The 19,524-nt window shown below is 45.0% G+C and overlaps 1 protein-coding gene across 16 annotated transcripts in view; it reads left to right on the forward strand.

Annotated features, from left to right (window-relative positions):
• ARHGEF7 (Rho guanine nucleotide exchange factor 7) overlaps positions 1–19,524 on the forward strand; it is a 182,388-nt gene that overhangs the window by 70,979 nt on the left and 91,885 nt on the right. For 11 of the 16 annotated variants that reach the window (XM_032246235.1, XM_032246225.1, XM_032246228.1 and 8 more), the window contains 3 exons: positions 7,516–7,600; positions 11,455–11,585; positions 19,092–19,293. In XM_032246235.1, the coding sequence (XP_032102126.1) occupies positions 7,516–7,600; positions 11,455–11,585; positions 19,092–19,293 (418 nt within the window). Of the gene's footprint in view, positions 1–2,553; positions 5,183–7,515; positions 7,601–11,454; positions 11,586–19,091; positions 19,294–19,524 lie in introns of those variants that run through there. The other 5 variants (XM_032246239.1, XM_032246231.1, XM_032246238.1 and 2 more) reach the window with 2 other exon arrangements.

The raw sequence follows: 19,524 nt of genomic DNA on the forward strand, positions 1-19,524 counted from the left end.
CTCTTGACCCTGGTCCTTCCTTGCTCAAAGTCATGTTTTTTTGTTTTTGTTTTTTTAATTTTTAAAACACGCTGTATCAGAGGAATCCTTGAGTTTTACAACTGGAAGTGACTTTGGAAGTTAGCTGATTCAGCCAGATCTCTCCCTTCCCAGGTGAGGAACAGGACACACACAGCTGTGTGGAGATTTGTCCACCCCACAGTGCCAGCTGCCTAGGGGCGGGAGTCCCTCTTGGGTACTGAGTGGCCACATGCCCACGTTTGTCTGGGATGGTCTTGCTCTGCATCCGTGGTCCCAGGTTAATGTCTAGCAGTGCCCCCTTTTTCTCTCAGCAGTGATCTGGAGGCTAGAAAACTGCATGAGCATCCTACATGGACTGCCATCGTCCTGTGGGCTTCAGACCTTATGGCGTCTTCTGTGCCATCCTTGTGTTGAAACTCTTTTTTTCCCCATCAAGTTTGTTGTCAAAAAGATTGGCCCGTGTTATTAAAAACAGAAACCAGCCCAGATGAAACAACTGAGTCTTCATTAGTATCTCCTGGTATTGGCTGGGTTATTGATGCATTTTCTTGCCTGAAGGTAATTTTAACCGTCTCTGTGGATTAGGTAATTCTAGGGTTTTTGTCTAAGCTGAGGAATAGGGTGTATATGCTTGTGAGGAAAACTGGTTCGCGAGTTCCTCATGGGTGTTGAGTGTGAGTCACTCAGGACAGTGTCATTAGTGGACTGCCTGTGCCCTGCCTTGAATTTAGTGATGCCACAAAAGGAGAAATGCTGCAATACTTTAGGAATATGCTAGCAGTCCTTGCTTTGATTGATTCAAGGGGACTGGCATACTGTTTATCAAAGCTCATTCAGACAGGCTGCAGGCATGAGGGCCCTCCTTCAGTCTGCAGAAGTGGAGGGAGTCTGGAGGATCCCATGGTTGGTGCCCAGGAGCTAGACGAGAGCTGTGTGTGGGTGGCCTGTCTGCTGTCACCTCCACTGTGCCTCCGAGTTACAGTGCACCTGGGAGGAGCCCTTCCACATGGGAGAGGCAGGACCCTTTGCGCTGAGTCTGAGATTGACATTTCTTTCCCTCCAGTTGCTGGTAGGCCCAGTCTACGCAGTCAGGACCTTCAGGAGGAAGGGTGTTGGTGTGTTCGGGCAGCATGAGATCTGTGTGGTTTCTGCGTGCCGTGCATGAGCCACCGGCCAGGCCTGCTATTGAGGCTCATGTGGTTCCTGACACTCAGCTTCGAGGGCAGTGCTGTTTGATTCTGTGATTATGCATTGACCATACTAGATTAAAAATGGGCTTGAGCTGGCCGTGATTACCACTAGAGGGTACAGTGCGAAATGGTGCTAGGCTGTTCAGTGTTGTGTGGACAGTGTGGGGAGTGACAGTTGTGCATCCGTGGCCTGAGAATTCGGTTGAGGGAGGGGCAGGACCGTCAGGGTGCCTGCACAGCTCACCAGTATCCCAAGTGAGCTCTCAGAGCGGGCTGGGGAGGCTGTCCTCCTCTTGTGTTGGTGTCTGCAGTCCTGCTGTGAGTCTCGGATGGTGAGGACAACTCAGGCTCTCATGACTGAAAGGTGAAGTCGGTCATTTAGTGTGTGCTGGGCAGGAGTTTGTAATAGAAGCAACTGCTTCAAGACTGTGGCTTCTGGATGGAGTGAGGTGATCTCTGGGGGCGTATGTTGGAATCTTATTGATGGAGATCTGTGAAAGGATGGCGCTTGCTTGACACTGGTGGCTGTAGAGCTGTAAAGTCATGTGCATGCGTAGGGTTTGCAGTGTATGGGTGTGCAGACATGTGGCCCATTCTTGCGCAGTGGGACCGGGAGGTGTGTGGGTTCAGGAAAGAGCACTGGATTAGGATTGAGGAGTCACCTGGGACCCTGGATGAGCTACTGCACTACTGTGGCCTTGGCTCACCTGTGCCTGATCACCCTGTCTGTGGAGGAAGCTGCCATGTGCTGGAGCCATCTTTTTGTCCAAGAAATGTCAGTAGCTGCAAGAAAAGCCTTAGCAGCTCCCCATACCTTCTGTTGTTTCCCCCCTTGCCTGGAGCATCCTCCCCTCACCTGGCCAAGTCCTACACATCTTTCCACACTTGACTACTCCTTGCCCTGCACCGTCTCAGCCTTGTGGCCCCATTCCTTCTCTGTGTTCCCACTCAGCTGGAAGACAACAGCCTCCTACATCTGCTTTCTCTCTTGAAAGCCCAGCTTTTTTTTTTTTTTTTTTTTTTTTTTTTTTTTTTTTTTTGAGACAAAGTCCAGGCTGGAGTGCAGTGGTGTGATCTTGGCTCACCACAACCTTGGCCTCCTGGGCTCAAGTGATTCTCTTGCCTCAGCCTCCCGAGTAGCTGGGACTACAGGCGTGTGCCACCATGCCCGGCTAATTTTTTGCATTTTTAGTAGAGGTGGGATTTCACTATGTTGGCCAGGCTAGTCTCGAACTCCTGACCTCATGATCTGCCCACCTTGGCCTCCCAAAGTGCTAGGTTTACAGGTGTGAGCCACTGCGCCCAGCAAAGCCCAACTTTAAAAAAAAAAAAAACTTATTTTGTATCTTTGAATATGCTGACATATTTTAACCTGGATTATATTAATCATGACATTATACCCCTAAATCCTTCCAAATGATCTCTCCAAAAATACCTCCATGTTCCAACATAGCATAAATTGTAATGTCTGTCATACATGACAGTGTTAGTGATGTATCAACACCATTTGATACGTGGTCTGTGTTCACATTTCCCCAGGTGTGCCCAGGTACGCTTTGTAGGTGGTTTATCCAAAACGGCCCAGTGCAGGGTCATGCATGGCCTCTAGAGTCTCTCCTAATCCAGAACAGTCTTGTTTTCCATGGCCCAGAATTGTGGACAGACATAGTGTCTGACTTTTATAGGTGCCCAGGATCTGCTTATTCAGTGAAGAGACAGTGAAGTTGATGGGGATGAGATACAGAAGATATTTTTTTTCCTCTTTGGCTCAGGGGAGTGATTTCCCTCAGTTTAAATACTAATGATGCTCAGTGTTCAATTAAAAACCATGCCCATGCCGTTGTCTTCTTGACCTAGAACTGGATCTCCAGGCTTGTGGCTCCTTCGAGTCCGCAGCGTTTGTTGGAATCCCCCTCGGCCCCCTGGTCCCTGGGGCTGAAGTTCTCTGACCTACGACTGTAGAAGTTTTTTCCTCAGGTTGTTTCTCTGTGTCTCACTCCTTTCTTTTATGGTCTGATAGTCTAGCCATTCTTTTTTATGCCCAAATTGCTTTGTATATGGCCTGTGTATTTCATAGAAGGCAAGGTAATTTTCCTAAACAATGCCAGCTACAATTCAGCTTCCTAAGAAGCAGTTTCTGCAAAGCCTTGCAAGAGAAATGAGGTCTAACAAACATACTTTAATTTTTTATTAATGGGATTGACAATCAAAGACTGTCAATCTTAGTGACTCAGAGAGTAGACTTGAGAAAGTCGTTGTATTTTAGGGCTTCATTTTTATCTCTGAATGAGAGGGTTGATCTGTAAGTAATGTAGATGATTCATCTCTCTGTTCACTGGGCTTTTTCTTGTGGTTATTTTGCATTTTTAAAAGAGTTTTCCTTGGCAGAATGGAGTTATCTGCAGGTCTGTTTTGATAAGCGGGATTCAGCGTGCCCTTTTCTTTTCAAAGGTGTGGGGCATTCCAGTTGCTGCTTCCTGTTGTTAAGTGTGTTCCCCTTTACCTGGTAAGGATGAGAAGTCTGAGGCCTGAGGGGCCCGGGGCAGGGCTGTAGCAAGCAGGTGGCCGTGCTTCACCCAGGGAGGCTCTGCTCTGTAGACTCAATTCTCCTCCTCCTCCCAGCGCCCCTGCCTCCTTCCCAAAACGTGCTGCCTGTGTTGTGCTGTTTTGTGTTCAACCATGGGAACTTTTCTTCCTTTTTTAAAAAACAAAAAAACTTTAAGACTGAAAACTCAGAGATAATGGGAACTTTTAAGAAAGTATTTTCTAGCCTTATTTGAATACTTTTTTTTTTTAAGTCCCTGGTTTGATATTTATTGTATTTCATTATGTAGTTTGTATTGAAAGTAAAATATCAAAAATAAACACTAAATTTTAATATTTTCTAGTGGAAAACTGGTAGGATGATTTCATTTTGGGAATATCAGATCATTCCACTGCACATTTGATGCACTTAAATGTAAAAGTGAGTGTTTTAAATATGCTTTTCCAAATGGATAGATCCTAAAGTGTATCATGGGGTGAAGTGTGTCTGTGCAGCCACCCTCTTCCCCAGCATGGTGCCTGTGCAGGGTGGTCCAGGTGGCAGGAAATGTGTCTGTGCCGGTGTTGTGAGCCTTTCGCCGGGTAGATTCCCATTGACCTTCGTTACCTCACCAGGAGCATCTCACCCTTGGCTGGGCATTGGAGTTCTGGGAGAGGGTTATTAGCATTTTGATTTCAGAGTCTCTCCCTTAGAGACTCCAGAACACGACTGGAGTATCCTGCCCTTTTATGGGCCCCCAGGAGGTCCTAATGTGCAGCTCCTGCTGAGAATCACTGCTCCCGAGGCTGAACCTGGAGACAATCGAATCCCGTTTTAACTTCCTTCCCTCCTGCTGCTCCTTGCCCTTGCCAAGGGTGGAAGTACTGCTTTTTAAAGCACCCAGCGGGTCGTGATGGGGAATGAATGAATCCTGTCTGAGACGACCTGCCAACATAACCCTAGGGAACAATTTAGTGTGTTAAATGCTATGGTAATTCTTATATACACACTGATTTACTTTTCACAGAGATATTTGTATCAAAGTTGAGATTTTCTTCTTATACCCATAGTAGAAAATTTGTCTGTATTCAGATTTTCTGTTTGTTTTTTTGTTGAATAGATGTTTATTTTAGGAAATAGTCTGCTATTTTTTTCTAGAGAAGCACTTCAATCTAAACATTCTATTGGCTGAGAATGTGCATTTTCCCCTCTCAGTAGTAAGGATTTGCCTCATCTCATTGTCTAGCTTCCTGTTGAGAAGTGTGGTGTGTGTATTCACTTAAGCTCTGATGTCATATTGAAGCCCATTGGTGGGCAATTTCAGCCAATCAGATGCTTCCTGGTATCCAAGTAAGAAAGGTATATAGTTCTGGAATAACAGGAAACTTCATGATTTTCACATCCTGTTGTTCTGGGTTTTGTGACTTGCTGCCTTGCCAATATGAAGGTTAGTAGAAATTTATATATGTATTGCTTTTTGTAGTATACCATGACTTTAATTTTTCAAGCGCTCAAATTAGATCTGTAGTGCTGAAAGACAATGAGATCTCTCATTTAAACATTTTATGATGAATAGAAATTTTGTTTTGCATATAAGGAAGATGAGGCCTGTTTAATTCTTTTTTAAAAATGCAACTTAACCCATATTTGTTATAGATGGTTATGTCAGCCTAGGTGGTGCTCTCATTTGAGTTGGAATTTCTTCTTAAATAATAAATATTACAACAAATGTATTCTGTGTTAAAGGTGATTCTAAGGACTTTTACAAGGAAGGATTTAGCTTCATGAAATCAGTTATATTTTGTGCTTTATGTTAGAAATGTTGTCAGTAAGCACATAGAATGTTTAGATGTATTCACAGCTTTCCTTTTACATTTTGTGGTTTCATTTTATATTTTCTTGTGAACTTTAAGAAAGTGACCTCTGGTTTTCAGCTCCTTTCATGACTCTGTTAGTGATTCGATGGTTTTTTTTCTTGAGGTAGTTTTTCAACTTCTGATTTTTCTTTTTTTATTTATGTTTAAAGAAACATGACTTTTTACTTATTTCAAAAATTATAGACAGAAGGCCTTTGGCTCGGAATGAATTTTGAGTAATACAGGACTTCTCATATTTGGCGTCACTTTTCTTAGCTTCTCTTGGCGTGAGCTTCATCATGGCAGCATGCAGCGCCTCCAGGGTGGGTGGCTGATGCGTGTCTCCCTTCCGCTGCCTTGTCACTGTGCACCAGCCTCTGTGCTGGGTGTTGGGAGATGCACAGTCTGCCTCTGCAGCTTTTGTAGTCCAGGGAGGCCTGTAGACATCCACCATTAGACTATCATGACACATGTTCTGGGGGAGCCTGGCTGGGGACCTGACCGGGTGTGGTGGGGGCAGCAAGGCTGTCAAGGCGGGGCTTTGTCAGGAAGCAGGATGAATAAGGATTAGCCAGGAAAGGGAGGGGACCGAAGGCAGGAAGAGCTGGAGAAGTGGGGCTTCTGGTAGGACGTGCTAGAGGTGTGGGGGGAGGGCAGCCCTGGGGAGAAGGCGGGCCCTTGCCCACGGATGCCCATTTCTGGTAACCTCAGTTAGAACATATGGCAACAGGATACACGTTTTGGTATTTAAATACATCTTTCTGTTATTTGCACCTCTGAAAAATTTTTTCTTAATTTTTCTGGAACACAGTTGTAGATGATTTGACTGTTAAGTTTATTTTTGCTTGAGGTTATTTGGTGACCAGAAGCCATATGTAGTCTTTGCGAGGTATCTGAGATGACAGCTTTTTTTTTTTTTTTTTTTTTTTTTTTTTTTTCAGAAAGTGATTTATTTAGGCAGAGAGAAAGAGAGAGAGAAAGACAAGAGAGAGAAAGCTTCCACGACGATTGTGGAAGGGAACCCAAGTTTGGAATCCTGGAGAGGAAAGCAGCTTCCACACTGAGTGGAAGGGGACCCCAGAGGGGAAATGCCCAAAGAGAGAAAGCTTCCATGAGGACGATGGAAGGGGAGCCAAAGATGGAATCCCAAGCTCTTTGACATGGCTGTGTGTGCATGCCTTCTAGACTCTAGTTGCAACATAGCTAGGCAAACCAGCGTGCCTCATCTTTCCAGCCTCCAGGGTGGGTGGTGGGAAGTGCCCACCAGTGGCAATGTGACCAGCTCTGCCATGGTCCCAGGTCTCCAGACGGCCCTGGATTGGAGGGGAATGCGGTCTGGGGCTTGCCTGGTCCTGGCCTCAGAGCTCTGAGGTGATGGTGGTCTCTTGTCCCTACGCCTTTCCTATCTGGGATCTGCTTCTCCTGTCTTTCCTCCTTTTACCCTCATATCCACTCTGTTTTCTGATGTCTGCGTTTTCCTTTGCTGCTGTTGGCTTTGGAATCAACTGTCATTTTCCCTTCTTTTCTGTGACTGGGAAAGAACATGTATAGCATGCCTTGCCCTGGGGCCTCTGCGTTAATTAAGGAGAGGAGGATTGTACAGGCATGCTGCGTGCTTGCTGGATGCCAGCAGCCTGGCCTCCTCCCCTGTGAACGAGCTCACACCCCGGCGTGTAAAAAGGGGTGGGTGGTGTTGGGCAGAGAACTGGTCTAATGCCGTGAGGCTACCCTGCCCCTAAGTAAGTGAATTCTGATTGGATTCTTGTCCCAGGACTTGGAGATGAGCACGCTGGTCTCCCTGTTGCAGGTTGTGTGGCTGCCTTAGGATTTCAGGCAGAGCATCATCACATTGCTGGGAGAACTTAGTTCAACCTGCACCCAACTAAGACTCTACTAATTTTGCTTGTTTAATTTTTCCTTTCAGACATTTGATGCAAATGATTTGTATCAGGGGCAGAATTTTAACAAGGTCCTCAGTTCCTTAGTGACTCTAAATAAAGTAACAGCAGGTAAGACTCTTTTTTATTGAACTCGAGGGGGTGGGAAGACATAAGGGCGGACACTTTGGTTTTCTTGTTTTTCGAGGCCAGGGGAGCATTATTGCATTTAAAAAATAAGCTTCTGTCGCATTACATTTTGTTTGTTCCTTTTGCTGTGATATTTTATTTTCCTTATTAGAACAGAATCTTCTTTAAATGTTCTGGTATATATCAGATGCTTTCCTTTCTGTGGATGGAGAGATTTCTCACCTGAAGGTACAGTAAGGAGAATAGTTCTTGGTGTCTAGTTCTCATGGGAAGTCTTGGAGCTAGAAGCACCTTTCTCTGGGTTTTTATTGAATGTATGCTGATTTAAGTTTGTGTCTAGTGAGCAGAAATTTTCAGCTGTGACCACAAGGGAGTGGCTTGTGGATTGGCCTGTAAAGTCCTCACCACTTGTCCAGGGCTCCTGAGGGCTGTGGCACCCAGGTACAGGGTTTGTTGTTAGCCCCTGTTAGTACTGAAGTGGAGAGGAGGTTTTGGGGACATGATGTGCCCCTCTCATGGGCCACAGCGAGGGCAGGAGTTGTTTAGGCAAGGGCCTTTGAGGGAAGGCGCATGTTGTCCATGATGCCAAGGTCCCTGGAGGAAATGCTCCATAAGCCCTGAGGAGCTCTTTCTTGGATCTCTGCGTGGCTCGAAAGGAAGGAACTTTTTAGTTGTATTTTTCTTTTAATTTTTTTTTTCTGTTTACCTTGACAGATGTTAAATATCAGATTTGTGGGGGAAAGTGACATGTCCTTTTCTTTTGAAAAGGAAACCTCTTGAGTTTATTTTGTCAGGGTCACTTCTCAGTTTCGTCTGGCCCTTCAGACTAGGATGTACTTGCCTCACTGCATATGGAGGAGACACTGACTGGGGTCACTAACACTTTGGGCTGCAGTTCCTGGCTCTGGGAGGCTTCTTCGGTGGCGCAGGGGCTGTCCTTGGTGCTTCCTCCCAGTGCACGTGTGCTCTGACTGCTCTCTGGGAGCTGCTGCTGCTGCTGCTGCTGCTGGTGCCCGGGCGAGAGGCTCTGGCCCCCATTCCTGGGATCAGGGGCAGATCCCAGGCAGAGGTGTGGATGTGGCCGAATGTTCACAGCTTGACTTCTGAGGTTTAAAGGGCCGTTCAGATGAAAGTACCTAGGAAAAAAATTTCAATGGCAAGATTATGAAGATGGATATAACTAATTAAAATTGTTGCATTATTGAATGCCTTCTGTCTCTACAATATAAAAATGATACTTTTAATATGAACAAACAGTAAGAAAATAACTTACAGAAAGGGACATACATTTAGAGTAGAGATCACTGGAATTTAATGCAAGGAATACTGCAACATATCACGCACAGAAAGTGGCATATTCCGCGTGTCCTGACGGCATGGGGGATCTGTCTGCAGACTGATATTTATCCATGCCTCAAAGTTTTGCATGATTTTTTTATGGGGACAGGGTCTTGCCCAGGCTGGAGCGCAGTAGCGTGATCTCAGCTCATTGAAGCCTCAGCCTCCTGAGGAGATCAGGCGATCCCCCCACCTAAGCCACTGGATCTATAGGTGTGCACCTCTGAGCCTGGCTAATTTTTGTGTATTTTGTAGAGACGGGATTTTGCTGTGTTGCCCCAGCTGGTCTTGAACTCCTGAGCTCAAGCTATCTGCAAACCTTGGCCTCCCAAAGTGCTGGGATTACAGGCATGTGCCACCTTGCTTGGCCTAAATGCTGTGTCTTATAATTAGCATAAGTCTCTGTGACAGATGGGGCAATAGCACAGATAAATAAAATCTACAAGTAATTTTGAATTTGATTCCTCTGTTCCCGTTGAATACTTCTGTAGAGGTTGCTCATAGGAGCAGAAGATAGTAACTTTGAATTTCACTGTAGACGCTGTCTCTGCCTGTAAGTGGGGGTGCTCATTAGGAAGCAGTGGCTTTAGACGATGGCTTTAATTTGTACACTCGGCCTTGGGATTGTCAACCGTCAAGGTTTGAGATGGTAAGATTCGTAAGTAAATAATAGAAGCCAGAACCCAGTCACTCTGGGGCTACTGGTTTTTGTTCCACCTTATGGAAATATGGAATTGTATTTCTTGTATGTTCTTGGTATCATTGGCTATGTGTTGGATATAAAATAGGTAGCTTTGTTCTTTACGAAGACAAATGTGGAAGTTGTGAGGTAAACTTGGTACTTTTTAGCTTTTAAACTATAGAAATGACACCTTCCAAATGGAAGGAGTGTTTTGCTTTTCTGTTTGTTGGCTAATTGCCCTTTGTTTTTGTTTTTGAAGTCAGTTTGCAGGCAGTGTTCGGATCTTTCTAGAGTTCAACTTTCCTTGATTGGTGAACAGACAGCTGCAGCAGCCACAGTTACCATGGGCATTCTTGGGAAATTGTCATTGTCTTTCTGCTTTGTCACTTAAAACCCCATGTGTTCTCAAGGCATTTAGGTGACTATAACTGGCCTTTTAACTGGATAGAAGAAAGCTTGGTTTTGGGGAAGTACAGAATGTCTTCAGGATGCCCTCCTTGTATGAGAAGTCCCTGAAGGCCAGGGCCAGTGAAGCACTGCAGCTCGTGGCAGGGAGCCCTGTGGAATTTGCTGGAAATGCTCTTTTAGCTGGTTTTGTGCTGCAGGTTGCCTACACCCCAGTGTTCTCAAGTAGCATGCTCTCTGGAGATTGCTTGTGACCTGCCCTCAGCAGATCCTTGGAAGTATAGGGTGCTTGGGTAACCTGAGAAGAATTTAAGACTGTTGGGATAGCAAGCCCACGTCTGCAGGGTCAGGCGGGTGACGTGAAGGGAGGAGCTGGGCGGAAGTGCATGGACGCTGGGTCCTTTCGGGATAGCCCCTTCCCAGCTCTGAGCCACCTTTACCTGAGGGGATATAGACCTGGTGTGGCCGCATCCTAAATGTCTTAGGAGCGGTGGAGAATCTGGGTTTTTGGTGGTAACTTCAGACTTTTAGACATTGACAGTTAATTCAGAATTTTACCAGATACTGTGTAAGCCAATCCAGACATCTGCTAGGAAGCTGGGACCTGGAGACTTAGGTGTGCTTTTTTGGTAGGCTCCTTTGAGCTTTAGGACATTGCCGGGCACGTGCTTCTCAGAATAGCAATTTTCCCAGCAAACTTTTTCACAGCCCTCCCCCCCCCTTTTTTTTTAAATTGAATCATTTTAAAGAGTAAGTTGCTGTTATTTGTTTGTTGCTTGGTCTTTGTGGAGTGTCTTAGCATGAAAGGGGATCCAGGGACTAGAACTAATAAAACCTTTTAATATCTGTTTACTCTGACCCTCTCAACAACTTCATGAGGTGAGTACAGAGTGTGCTGCCTTAGTTTTGAGGAAATAATCTTCACAAGGTTCACTCTGGCTGAAAAGACACTGGGATTTTCTATTTTAAATAAGAGTCTTTCCCTTTTGTTATAAAATAATTCCTGTTGCTTATTACGTGATGCATAGTCCTGGAAAAGTGGGCACGTGGTGATGATGCGTTGGAGAATCAGTGCTTGTTTGTTCTCTGCTCCATAATCGAAGTTGAGAGGCTCTTTTTTCCAGGTGAAGGGAAAATCTTAAGAACGGTTATAATACATTTCACAGATTTCTGAAAAATTATACTGATTAATAGTTATCTCCAGATAATTTCTGGAAAGGTAGTTGGGGAATGAATGCAAGGCATTTATGTAAAAAGAATTTGTTCTTTGTTTTCTGCATAAATGGGCTGCTTTGTTGTGGTCTTTGGTGTGTCCCTCTGTGCTGGCCTAGTTGTCGAGTCGAGTGTGTAGTGTGGGTGCGTGGTATCAGGCGCCCTCAGCTCTCTCTTTCTGTGTGCACGCCCTTTGCAGACATCGGTCTGGGGAGTGACTCCGTGTGTGCCCGGCCCTCATCTCACCGCATAAAGTCTTTCGACTCCCTTGGATCACAGTCTTTGCACACTCGGACTTCAAAGCTGTTCCAGGGCCAGTATCGGAGTTTGGTAAGTTTGAGAGATTTTGTTACTTAAATGTGTTTGGGAGGATATGAGTGTGTATGGATGTATCCGGAAAGATATGTGTGCCTCGTTAATTATGTTAAGCAGGCTGAAGACAGTGGGACTTTGCCTCCATTGCTGCTGTAATCTGGTTTGGTGTTTGTTCATTACCAGATTACCCAGATATTATACTTAATGAGTGCTTTTGAGAAACTCATTTGTTTTTAGGTTGTATTGCAAGACTCGACTCTGTTGACATCTGCAGTGATGCGTGCTTTTAAAACGCATCCTTCATCACCTGCATGCCATTATCAGCTATGCACATGTACAGAAATAATGAGGATAAGAAATTCATATGTAAAGGCACTCAGCTCTGCAGAGAAGACGTGGTTCAAACTAAAGAATCTAAAGAATCTGGCTTTTTTTCCTCTTGAAAGCATGGCTTAGTGTGCTTTACTAAGTCAGGATTTGGTTTGGAGAAGAGGGAACCCCTCAGGATGGATGATTGGGAAGCAGAGAAAGAAACTTAGACGATGGAACAGTCGTCTTGGAGAGTGAAGAAATACTTGTTTGTTAATGCTCAGGATACAGGCTGTGAGTAAAGCCCCCGGAATGTAACAGTGAAGCTGTAAATGAGAAATTCAAGCAGGGTTGAGGCAGGGCTGCTTGGAGAATGTCGGGGTAGAGCTGGGGCTGCCACTCTGCAGTCTGCGCCATTCTCTGAGCTTCAGGCTGGCGGGCAGTGACTTGGATTGGCTGATGGGGATGCCACTACTTTCTCATGACATCTTAGTACATTACTTCATTAGAAACATAGTGATCTTGTAATGTGAGTCTAGAGAGAACCCTATTCTAGAGTTATTAAGGGTCCATGGGTTTTCCTCTGCCTTAACATGGAATGTTGCTAAGTAAGCTGATGGCGCTCCTCAAGAAATAGAAGTTAACTTAAATAGAGTCATGTTTTGTAGAGGGAAATATAAATTTGAGTGGTTTATGAAGCATGTGTTAAAAATGGAACGATAGGCAAGGAATGTGATTTTTATGTTTCTGAACTTTTTGAACTCAAGGAGACACAGCAATGTGTCTCCTCAGAGGAGCCCCGAGGAGCCTCACTGCTCCCGGCGCTCTGTGTGGTGTGCAGTATGGACTGTGTGGGCTGAGTGCTGCAGCCCTCACAGTGCCCCTTGAGGCCTGGCTGTTGCCGTTTCCTGCTTTGCAGGAGTCTGTGCTGGAGGAGTTTTGTGGACTATCACCGAGAGCGTTAGGATTCTAAGTTAGGGAGAACTAAACAAACCACTTTAAACATACCTGAAGTTAGCTCTATAAAACACAAGGAAAATGTAAGAGAAATGAGCATGCCTTGGGCAAAGCAGTGATTGGCTGTCTCACCCATTCACCGGTGACAGTTTTCATGTGATTTTTTTCTTTTTGTGTAGAGGAGGATTGGATTACAAGTGTGTAATTTTAAGTAAAGTTAAATGTAATGTTGGGATTGTTACTGCGATCATAATAAGTATAGGATTAATTTTTCATTAGCTACAGAAACTTCGTTGTACTAGAAATAAAGACTTGAGCTCTCTGACCCGTGTGAAGTCTTTTTGGGGCTGACTGATGTTTTGATTGGGTGCTAGTGAGCTGCCTTCTCTTTTATGGAATGTGCCAAGACCTCTCTCAGCCATGCTAGGCAAGAATAAGTGTTTCTTTACCCTTAGGTTTTTCTGTGTATAGTTTATCAGTAGTACTTTGAGGTAGTTTTTTTGGATTAAAAATTTATCTTGAAACAAGAATGGCCAGCTTCAAGGGAATGTTTGGCTGGTGGGCGCATGGAGGCCCACCCGTCATGTCATTCTCTCCTTTTGTATATATTTGAACGTTTCCATGATAAAAGTTGAGCCAAAAGGCAACTTGCGGTTTCTTGAATGTCAGTTTTGAGATCATATTAAAGCTAAGCTTTGAGATTGTGTAAGATGCTTCCATCCCCCGGCGAGGATGAGTGTTCTCAGGGCTACTGTTGTTTACGCCCCTGTGCTCTCACGTTGCCCCTTCATCACCTGCCTGCCTTTAAGTGTAAGAATGTCTGCCTCGGCCACCACTGTAGTTGCTGGGTGTTTTTTAAGCTTGTTTTTCATCTGTGAAACTGTCAGCCCCCTGCCCCAGGACAGATTTCCTGCCTTGGGATATAGGCTGGTTTGAACAGTTTTGATGTTGCATTTACTGCTCTTCACTGAAGTGGAGATTTTAACTTGCCTCTTCACCTTTCCCCGACTCTTCTTTCCTTGGGAGAGTTCTTCTTACCCACTTCCAGAGGCTGAGCTAAGTCAAGCTCTTTGTCCAGTTCGGCTCTGTGGTGGGTCTCCGTGGTTAAGAATGTAGAATGGTTTTCCTCATAGATAAGGCGTGCATTCACATATCGTTCTTAAGAACGTTGATCGACACTGCTGGAATTACTGGTATCTCTGCTGTGCATTTAGTCTTCATCTGCTGGCCGCTGATAGGTACAGCCTTGAGTGCTGGATGTTTTTCTCACAGTTTGGGGACAGCATTTGTGAGTTGTGAGGTGGTTGTTCCCATCATCCTTCATTTCTGGGAGAGGTGACTTGATTTTTTTAAAGTGGTTCTTCTGCTGCTTCTGGAAACCAGGGACCTGGACGTCTGGCACAGCCCTGATGCTGGCAGGTAACTTTGCTTTATACCAGTCACCAAGTGTATTTCCAAGACATGCAAGAAATTATATCCAAAGATATTGCACACATTGTTAAATATTTTTAACTTCCCTGTTTAGTAAACACAGATAATATTGTGCTTTAATAGACCATATTTTGTCAATTCGAAGACTTATCTTTTTAAGTCATTTTAACACATCTGGAAGTACGTGTATCTTACAGTGATGATATGCCATAATTTGATAATATTTAGTGAAATATAAAGGCATTGTCTAATTTTTGGCATCTTATATTGGATGACATATATTATGAGGAAACTGAAGCTTAGAGAAGGTATTCACACAAGATCACAGCACTCAGAAATAGTAAAGTTGGAGTAAAAATTGTGTCTCTCACCCTGACAAGCCTTTCTTCTGAAAAGGAAATTACAGGTGCTCTTCGTAGAGAGTAGAGGAGAGGGTAGAGTTGGTGTGAAGCAGCACTCCAGAGTGTCCTTGTTTTGGATTGTCAGGATAATTTCAGAACATGGGATACAATAAAGCAATCAAGTGATTAAGTTTAATATGCCAAGATACTAATAGGTGGTGCTTCAGCTCTAGGCTTCAGAAAGAGGTTGTTACAGAGCTTGGCGGGCATAGGTGACTGTGCCCAGCCAGGGTCACATACGCCCGGATAGGGCTCTGTGGTTACGGCTGTCGGGGACTGTCTTCATTCCCCTCCAGTTACTTTTATTGACATGTAATGTACATAGAAAAACAGTTCATGTGTTGTGCGCATACAGCATGATGTGCAGCATGGTGAAGTTTTACACATGGAACATTTCTGTGTAGGCAGCACCCAGATAAGGAGGCAGAGCATGACTAGCCACCCGGCTTCTCTACAGGACTCGTGTTCCCCAAGGCATCTACTGTCCTGTCTGATGGTAAAAATGAGTTTTACTCATTTTTGTATTTTTTAGCAATGGGATTCTGTGGCATACCTCCTGTCGACCCCGCTTTTTTTTTAAACGATTGGCTTTTTCTGAGCCCATTATTAGACTCTCTTAGTCTTGTTGAGTTAGACAGGTGACAAGCTGCAGTTTTAGGAGAGCTTTTAAAAAAAAGGGAAAAACCCACGATGATAAAATAGTAATGGAATACCTCTCTTCCCGCTTCCTGTAACACTGTTGATAGTGAACGGAGCCCTCACTCAGCTGCTGTGATTTTAGGCTGAACTTGGTGGTGTGGAGTGTGTAGTTGAAATATAGCCTTTTTAGGACCCTCCTCTAGCTTGTCCCGTGCCTCCTGCGCTCTGATGGAGCACCTGTTGGCACGTGCTGTCTGAGCAATCTGTCTTGAGAGTAGTAGTGCAGACAGAGACGCTGCAGAAGCCTGCACGTCCTTCCATGTAGTGACTGCTGAAGAATGAAGATAGGCTGCATTGGGATGTTTCACCTGGATACCTGGATCTGAAATGGCTGCCGGCCCCCTGCACCTCTCCTGGAGCCCTCCCCCCCTTAGGCTCCACCCTTCCTTTCTGGGGTGTTACATTGATGAAGGAACGTCAGTAGGGGTGTGCCTTGAGCGTAGAGTGCGCCTGCGTTTGCCCACATGACCATGAGGTGGAATGCTGCTGCCTCTTGATCATCCCTGTCTCCCTTCTGCTTCCGTTCAGGCTCAGCCCTGGTGCCGGCTGGAGCTTCAGGGCTGGCCGAGGGCGACCCTGGGCACCTGACCTAGGGAGGGGCCTGCGGTGCCTGTGTTGCTTTGCTCACTACAGTTGTGTTCTGGTGTTGGAGCTGATCACCAGCGTGCTTGCACCGTGAGCCTGTTTTCCACAAGGCCAGGGTGCCCAGGTGACATTGGACTGCTTGCAGGAGAGCGTGTTGGCGATCTCAGCAGACAGCTGGTGAGTGGAGATGGTGGTTTGCAAAAAGAGAACTTGACATAGCATGATGAGATCAGGTTATATTTCACCACGCAAGAGCAAGGACCATGTGACAGTGTCTGGATGTGAGCTTCAGTGGCAGTGCCAAACTTGACCCTGCTCCTTGTGGGTCATGGGGGCCAGAGAGCTTTGTGTCTGCGCTGTTAATTGCCTACCGGTGATTTTGTTGCCAAACACTGAAGAGGGGCTTGTTGATGAAATACGAAATATGCATTAAATATTTAACTTATGAATTTGAATTGCTAAATACATATTTATAATTAATTCTTAATCTGTAAACACATTTAAATAGATAAGTTTTAAATATTTTTGGAATAATATTATAGCCACTCCTTATTGAGGATCTGCTGTGGCCTGTTTGCTTTGATGCTTTACTTTTAAAAACATTTTTTTTCGGTGATTTATACATGCACTTAAAGTCAAGTAATTCTCTGAGACTAGGAAAAAACACAGAGACAGAGTTACTTTCCGTTTTTCCACTTTTTTTTTGTTTTCATTTTTATGATACCTAGGACATATATATATATTTATGGGGTACATGAGCTGTTTTGATACAGGCATACAATGGGTTATAATCATCTCAGAGTATCTCAGAGTAACTGGGGGCATCTGTCCCCTCTAGCAGCCATCACTTCTGAGTGCTGATTCTTAAGGAGGTGCCTTCTAGTGTGGATAGTTTGTTGTCCTGCGGGGCTGAGGGTGCAGTCACTGGAGGGTTCTATTTGGCTGTCTTGCTTTGCCTCCAAGGCCCTGTTGGTTCTTTGTAGGTATTTGCCTGTGTGTCTCTAAAGCGCCTTTTCTTTTTCTTAATTTGAAGTGATATCAATGTGGACTCCCATGGAGGAAGAGTGGCTGGTGCTGTTTTCACCCCCGGCTCCCTTACTGCATAAACACCTCGGCCTGTCTTTCCCACGGCTGAGTTCCGCCATGTTTTCACTGAAATTGGGGTTCAGGGTAACGTTATGACAAGGTAGATAGTATTCAGAGCAGAGTCACGTTGTGTACTATGACTATCCTTAACTTGCTAGTAACGTTTTTTTTTGAGGGGGAATTGGTAATTCTGATTTCTTTGTTTAGTTTTCTGTATATGTGTTGCAGGTTGCAGATCTAGTCTTTTGTGTGTTTCTGAGGATCTCTGCTTCGACATTCAAACACGTTATTTTTCCTCATTTCCTGATGAACGCCCTTGGAGCCTGTGCTGTGTTTTAAACTCCCTTGGTTGTGAGCCAGGCTGGCTGTGCAGCTGCTGCCTCTGAGCCGCCCTCCATCGTAACCTGGGACACTCCCCTGACACTGTAGATCTCCTCTGCCTCTTTCTCTTTAGTTTTTTCCTTTAATTCCCCTGTTTTGGAGAAGCACATTTTTAACTCCTTGAAGGGGTGCATGGGAGGTAAATTTTTGAGATCTTGTATATCTGTACATGTCTGTTTTATCCTATTAAGAACTTTTTTGGCTTTGGTTTTCAGAAGTTTAATTATGGTATGAGTTGGTTTGAATTTCTTTAGGTTTTTACTATTTGAGGTTCACACAGGTTCGTGGATTTGTATATTTATGTCTTTTGCCAAACGTGGGATATTGAAGTGATATCAATGTGGACTCCCATGGAGGAAGAGTGGCTGGTGCTGTTTTCCTCCCCTGGCTCCCTTACCTGCATAAGGTAATATTTCTTACATTGCTTTTCAGCCCTGCCCTCTTTCTCAAACTCTGCTTCTGAGACTGATGATAGATAGCAGTGTTCGACATTCTTTTATTTCCCACAAGTCCCTGGGACTGAATGTTGCTGGCTGCGGGGGTGATGATGGGCCTGCTAGTGGTAGAGCCGGGGCTGTGTGTCAGCAAGTGTGGGTGGTCTCAGGCCTTCCCTGTGGCTGGCTGGAGGGCAGGGAGAAGTGTGGGCAGATGGAATCGCCTGCTGCCACCTGGTGGGGATAGAGGCCTGGACTCTGCTGAGGTCACTGGTGTTCTCTGGAGCTCAAGACGTTCTGTACAGTCTGTGTGGACACTGTTGCAGGTGGGCTGGGCTCGCCTGCTGTCAGTGGTAGGGAAGTGGGGTGGGCCAGGGCTGGCCAGAGCTCCGTCCAGGGCAGATGGAAATCAAAGAGGCCCCAGCCACTCTCCCTTCCTCTTTCTACCTTTCAGAAATCTGAAAATATGCACAGTTTCTGTGAAAAATGCAAATTAAAATATGAGGCACTATTTTTTCCTGTCAGACAAAAATAGAAAAGTTTGACAATATTGAGTGTTAAAGTTTGATGAAATAAGAACTTTTAGATATTGTTGGTGGGGATATTTCTTGGTGTAGTTTGTAGAAACTTCTTGGAGGACAATTTAGAAAGATGTATTAAAAAGTTAGCTGTAATAAGTATGTCTTCTGACCAGAATTAATTTATAGGCTTATTTGCAAGTGTATTCAAAGACAGATGTACAAGCATTTTTAATGCAGACTTGACTACACAAGAAAAGTACAGTGTATGGTATATGGAACTATATTGGAAATAATCTGAAAGCCCGCTAGTGGAGAGTGGATTCAGTGATGAATGGCATAGTCATGTGGCATAACATTAAGCGGTGTGTGAGCACTGGTAAGTACTGCTGGAGAAATGACCATGCCATCTTCACTTTTGTGACTTGTGGAGAAGTGCGTGTAGTGTGACTCTGTCTCCACGTACACGGACGTATCTGATTACGTAGGTGTCACTGGCAGAGCAGGACCTGTGCATGCTGTGGAGAGGGTGTCCTCTGGGGCTGGAGTGGTGCTGGGGTTGGTCACGATGCACTGCAAGGGAGGAAGCTGACATTTCTGTGAACGATTTTCTGCTCTTGGGTAATTACGCTACCTTTGTATTAGTAAAGTATAATCTGTTTTATAATGAAGTAGTCTGTTCTGGGTATAATTTTTCTCCCACCCTTCTTCCCCTTTTAGGACATGACCGATAATAGCAACAATCAACTGGTAGTAAGAGCAAAGTTTAACTTCCAGCAGAACAATGAGGACGAGCTTTCCTTCTCGAAAGGAGATGTCATCCATGTTACCCGAGTGGAAGAGGGAGGCTGGTGGGAGGGCACACTCAACGGCCGGACCGGCTGGTTCCCCAGCAACTACGTGCGTGAGGTCAAGGCCAGCGGTAAGTGGCCGAGCCTGGTCTGTACGTGGCTTTTCTTTGCGATGAGGAGCAGAAAGAAGTAAATGTACTTTACATAGTGTTTATTCTCCAGGTGACCCCGTGCACATGACCTGGTCTTAAGATACAGTTTTTTGTTTGATGTAATGGATTTTCACCTCAGCCTCACATTGGGGCCTTGGGATCTGGGGCTCTGTAGTGACCAGCCAGCATTTCCTTTCATCCTGGCCTTTT

This window comes from Sapajus apella, unplaced genomic scaffold (genome assembly GCF_009761245.1).
Source record: "Sapajus apella isolate SASKATOON/1434 unplaced genomic scaffold, GSC_monkey_1.0 scaffold60, whole genome shotgun sequence".
Classification (NCBI taxonomy): Eukaryota; Metazoa; Chordata; class Mammalia; order Primates; family Cebidae; genus Sapajus; species Sapajus apella.